Genomic DNA, 6,000 nt, shown 5'->3' with positions numbered 1-6,000 from the left:
CAGTGGAGAAACCAATCATATTGTATACCAGTTATGTTGTCAATTCTGCACAGCCTTTTATGTGGTTGTGGCCATCAGCCAAATGGCTACCCAAATGAACGCCATTGTCAATCTGTGACCAAGAACAGAGTGGACAATTTCGCGATGGAATATGCTGCTGATCACACCCAATATGCTCAATTTAAACTTGGATGCTTCATGATCCACGCCACTTGGATTTGGTCCCCAATACCAGATCCTCTGAATTACACAGATGGGAACTATCCTTACAATACATCTTTTGATTCCTCCTGGCCGCAATCTGCACTAGCTCCTGTCCCCACCCAACTTCATTCATTCTAGACTTATAGTACATTCTCCTATTTGCAGTCTCTCTCTTCTTATGTTCTATCTCTCCCTCCCATTCCACTCATCCATGCCACTGTGTACCATATGCAACTCACCTGTTTACACCAGAACAAGCTCATGGGTGCACATTCTTTACATTCCACCAAGTTCTTTCTGTTAACATATTATATTGCAATTTTGCATATGCTTAAAACTCGATACAATTCATATGATATTAGCATAGCAGGTCACTACCAGCTTATGGTTAACAATCATTGAGAGAAGAACAATACCTTTGAAAAATAGGAATTAGTTTCTGCAAAATTTACAGAAAATCTTGTGGATAGCATAGAAATTACCTAAATATTGTGTAAGAATAACACATTTTTATGTGTTTCCATTCACTTCTTGTCAATAATTTAAATACTCACATGTGAAACTAATCTTGATTTTTATAAATTTCTGCTTAATTACAGCCACCAACTGTGCATCCCATCAATTTGGTTATTGAAGGCAGCAGCATGACTATTTTATGCATTGCAATGGGAACACCAATGCCAACAATATCACTTTATATTTCTGGTCGACTTGTACGACAAGAAGTAACACGGCACATGGTCACTGTGGTGAATAATGTAACAAGAGACATGGACCAAATTTCTTGTTATGCTGATAATGGATATGGAACGCCGATGCAAGCCTCTAGGAAGATAACAATTAGTCGTAAGAGAAAAGATACTACTATAAATGAGCTTTGGTTGTAAGACTTGTTCACATGGTGCACATGAACTGAGACAATATTACAGAATTCATAACACTCAGTGAAAACATACAATTAATTTTTCTGTGTTCCAGATCCCCCACAAATAACAGCATCAGGAATAACTATGGCGGGTCTTGGAGATTCTGTTGTTCTTGAATGTACAATAGACGCTCATCCAGAGCCAAAAACAATGTTCTGGCGTGATCATTCGGGACGTGTACCTGTCATACAAGGTGGAAAGTATAACATTAATGTTCAACCAGTGAAGGATGTAAGTAAAAACAACTTAAACAAACATAAGTATAACAATAAAACAAAATAAAATTGAATGATATCTTTTTCAATTTGATAGAGCAAATTACTGATATTCCTAAGTACTTTTATGTAGTTGTTTTTGTTGCTATTGTTATTGCTACTGTCTTCAGCCCAAAGACTTACTTGATGTGACTCTCCATTCTACTTTATCCTACGCAAGCCTCCTCATCTTTGAATAGCTACTGCAACCTCCATCCATTTGATTCTGCTTACTGTATTCATTGCTAGGTGTCTGTCTACAGTTTTTACATCCTACATTTCCTTCACTATCAAACTGATTCTTTGATGCCTCAGTATTTGTCCTTTCCACTGATCCTTTCTTTTAATCAAGTTGTGCCATAAATTTATTTTTTCTTCAATTTTGTTTGGGACTTCCTTATTAGTTATTCAGTATACTCATCTAATCTTCAGCATTCTTATATAGCATCATATTTCAAAAGCTTCAATTCTCTTGTCTGACCTGCTTATCATCCACATTTCAATTCTGTACAAGGCTACACACCAGAAATATTATTTTCAAAAAGATTGAAATTGATATTAAATGTTAACAAATGCCTTCTTTTTCAGAAATGCTTTACTTGCTGTTGCCAATCTGCATTTTATATCTTCTCTACTTTGGCCGTCATAAATTATTTTTCTGTGCAAATAATTAAGCTCGTCTACTACTTTTAATGTCTCATTTAGTAATTTAATTCCCTAAGCATCACCTGATTTAATTTGATTACATTCCACTATTCCTGTTACAAATATATAGCCAATGTCTGCACAAATGTTCATTAGCAGATTGGGTAGAAATATTATACTATAGGCAGTGATCTTCCTCTTGTCTTGAAGGTAAAGTGTGCAAAATTTCATCAAGATCAGAATAAAACTGTAGATTTTTATGAATTACAAACAAACAGACACTCCTCTTTTTATATATATATATATGTTGCTTTTCCAGACACTACCCATGTTATTCACTGCTCCCCAAAGTCCTTTACTGTCTCTGACAGAATTACAATGTCACTAGAAAACCTCAAATTTTTTATTTCTTTTCCCTGAACTATAATTCCTTCTCCATCTCTTGTCTTTGGTTTCCTTTACTGCTTGCTCAGTCTACAGTTTGCATAATATCGGGATAGACTACAACTCTGTCCCACTCCCTTTTCAACCTCTGCTTCACTTTTGTGCACTTCAGCTCTAGTAATGGCTGCCTGGCTTCTGTACAAAGTGTAGTTAACTTTTCGCTTGATGTATTTTACCCCTGCTACCTACAAAATTTCAGAGAATGTAATCCAGTCTACATTGTCAAAAGCTTTCTAAATTTTCAAATAATAGAATTGTAGTTTTGCCTTTCTTAAGCCTGTCGTCTAAGATAAGACTTAGGTCAATATTGCCTTGTGTGTTCCTACATTTCTCCAGAACTGTAACTGGCCTTCCCAGAGGTCAACTTCTACAAGTGTTTCCATTTGTCTGCAAATAATTTGTGCCAATATTTTGCAACCATGACCATCAAACTATGGCTTGGTAGTATTCAAGTATGTCAGCACCTATCTTCTTTGGAATTATTACATTATTATTACATTTTATTTGAAGTCTAATAGTATTTCCTGTGTTTCATATATCTTGTAGATCTGGGGGAACACTTTGTCATGGTAGGCTCTCCCAAGGTTCTTAATAATTCTATGGGTATGTCATATACTCCAGGGGCCTTTTTATCCCCCCAGGAATTTCAGTGCCCTGTCAGATTCATCTCACAGTAGCTACCATCTCACCTTCAGCTTTCTCTTCTCTTCCTATAACATTCTCTTCAAGTTTGCTTCCTTTATATTGATCCGATATATATTATTTCCACCTTTTAGCATTCCCTTCTTTGCTTACTACTGGCTTGTCACTTGAGCTCTTCATGTTCATAGAAATGTTTCTCTTTGTTCCAAAGTTATTATAAATATTTTTACAGATGGCATATATCTTTCCCCTAGTCATGCATGATTCTATGGCCTTGGATCTACCCTCTATCGTTTTTACTTAGCCATTTTGCATTTTCTGTCAGTTTCATCTTTGAGATGTCTGCATTTTTATATTTTCTCTGTTCATCAATTAAATTCAATATCTTCTATGTTGCCATGGATTTCTGCTATGCCTTGTCTTTTTACCATGGTGGTACTCTGCTGCCTTCACTATTTTATCCCTCAAAGCTACCAGTTCGTCTTATATGGTATTCCTTTACCCTGCTTCTGACCACCATTCTTGCATAGTGCTCCCTCTGAAACTCTCAACAACCACTGGTTCCTTCAATTTATCCAGGTCCTGACTCCTTAATTCCTACTTTTCTGTAGTTTCTCCAGTTTTAATCTGCACTTCGTAATCAACAAATTATCATCAGTGTCCACATCTGCTTCTAGAAATATCTTACAGTTTAAAACCTGATTCTGAAAGCTCTGTCTTACCATTATATAATCAAGCTGAAACCTTCAAGTATCGCCAAGCTGTTCAATAAATACAGCTTTCTTTCACAAACTATTAAACCAAGTATTAGCAGTGATTAAATATTGCTCTGCACAAAATTTTACCTCTTGTCTTCCTCTTTCATTCCTTTTGCCCAGTCCATATTTTTCTACTCTTTTTCCTTCTCTTCCTTTTTCTACTTTTGAATTCGTCACCCATCAAAGTTATTGTTTAGTCTCCCATTAATTATTGGAACAATTTCTTTTACCTCATCAAACATTCTTTCAATCTCTTGTTCATCTGTGGAACTACTTGCATATAAACTTGTACTGCTGTGCTGGGTATTGACTTTGAGTCTTTCCTGGCTACAATAATGCATTTACTATGCTGCTCATAGTAGCTTACCTGTGTTTCTATTTTCTTATTAGGCCTACTTCCCCGTTTCCCCTCTTTGATTTTGAATTGATAACCCTGCACTCACCTTACAGAAGTCCTGTTCTTCTTACTACCTCACTTCAGTGATTCCCACAATATCTAACTACAACATATTCATTCCCACTTTCAAATTCTCTCAAAGAGCCACAGGTTATTCTGGCCTCTCCACATACACTGAGGTGACAAAAGTCACTTACACAGATGGCATTAGTAATGCGTACACAAGGTATAAAAGGTCAGTGCATTGGCAGAGGTGTCATTTGTACTCAGGTTAGTCATGGAGAAAAGATTTCCAATGTATTTATGGCCACATGACAGGAGTTTTTTCCCGAGGGCATGCAGCTTTACTGTATGATCAAATGATGATGGCGTCCTCTTGGGTAAAATATTCCGGAGGTAAAATAGTCCCCCATTCAGATCTCCGGGCAGGGGCTACTCAAGAGGACGTCGTTATCAGGAGAAAGAAAACTGGCGTTCTACGGATCGGAGTGTGGAATGTCAGATCCCTTAATCGGGCAGGTAGCTTAGAAAATTTAAAAATGGAAATGGATAGGTTAAAGTATGATATAGTGTGAATTAGTGAAGTTTGGTGGCAGCAGGAACAAGACTTCCGGTCAGGTGGATACAGGGTTATAAATACAAAATCAAATAGGAGTAATGGAGGAGTCGGTTTAATAATGAATAAAAAAAATAGGAGTGCAGGTAAGCTACTACAAACAGCATAGTGAATGCATTATTGTGGCCAAGATAGACACGAAGCCCACGCCTACTACAGTAGTACAAGTTTATATGCCAACTAGCTCTGCAGATCACAAAGAAATTGAAGAAATGTATGATGAAATAAAAGAAATTATTCAGATAGTGAAGGGAGACAAAAATTTAATAGTCATGGGTGACTGGAATTCGGTAGTAGGAAAAGGGAGAGAAGGAAACGTAGTAGGCGAATATGGATTGGAGAGAAGAAATGAAAGAGGAAGCCGCCTGATACAATTTTGCACAGAGCACAACTTAATCATAGCTAACACTTGGTTCAAGAATCAAAAAAGAAGGTTGAATACATGGAAGAAGCCTGGAGATACTGACAGGTTTCAGATAGATTACATAATGGTAAGACAGAGATTTAGGAACCAGGTTTTAAATTGTAAGACATTTCCAGGGGCAGATGTGGACTCCGATCACAATCTATTGGTTATGAACTGTAGATTAAAACTGAAGAAACTGCAAAAAGGTGAGAATTTAAGGAGATGGGACCTGGATAAACTGAAAGAACCAGAGGTTGTACAGAGTTTCAGGGAGAGCATAAGGGAACAATTGACAGGAATGGGGGAAATAAATACAATAGAAGAAGAATGGGTAGCTTTGAGAGATGAAGTAGCGAAGGCAGCAGAGGATAAAGTATGTAAAAAGATGAGGGCTAGTAGAAATCCTTGGGTAACAGAAGAAATACTGAATTTAATTGATGAAAGGAGAAAACATAAAAATGCAGTAAATGAAGCCGGCAAAAAGGAATACAAATGTCTCAAGAATGAGATCGACAGGAAGTGCAAAATGGCTAAGCAGGGATGGCTAGAGGATAAATATAAGGATGTAGAGGGTTATCTCACTAGGGGTAAGATAGATACTGCCTACAGGAAAATTAAAGAGACCTTTAGAGAAATGAGAACCACTTGTATGAATATCAGGAGCTCAGATGGAAACCCAGTTCTAAAGCAAAGAAGGGAAAGCAGAAA

The 6,000-nt window shown here is 37.0% G+C and overlaps 1 protein-coding gene across 3 annotated transcripts in view; it reads left to right on the top strand.

The window, feature by feature from the left end:
• The window catches only part of LOC124595771 (Ig-like and fibronectin type-III domain-containing protein 1), a 1,092,366-nt gene that overhangs the window by 1,050,646 nt on the left and 35,720 nt on the right, over positions 1-6,000 (top strand). For all 3 annotated transcript variants that reach the window (XM_047134656.1, XM_047134654.1, XM_047134655.1), the window contains 2 exons: positions 804-1,050; positions 1,183-1,361. In XM_047134656.1, the coding sequence (XP_046990612.1) occupies positions 804-1,050; positions 1,183-1,361 (426 nt within the window). The remainder of the gene's footprint in view (positions 1-803; positions 1,051-1,182; positions 1,362-6,000) is intronic.

Source organism: Schistocerca americana, chromosome 2 (genome assembly GCF_021461395.2).
Source record: "Schistocerca americana isolate TAMUIC-IGC-003095 chromosome 2, iqSchAmer2.1, whole genome shotgun sequence".
Lineage (NCBI taxonomy): Eukaryota > Metazoa > Arthropoda > Insecta > Orthoptera > Acrididae > Schistocerca > Schistocerca americana.
This window is presented reverse-complemented; position numbering and strand designations above follow the sequence as displayed.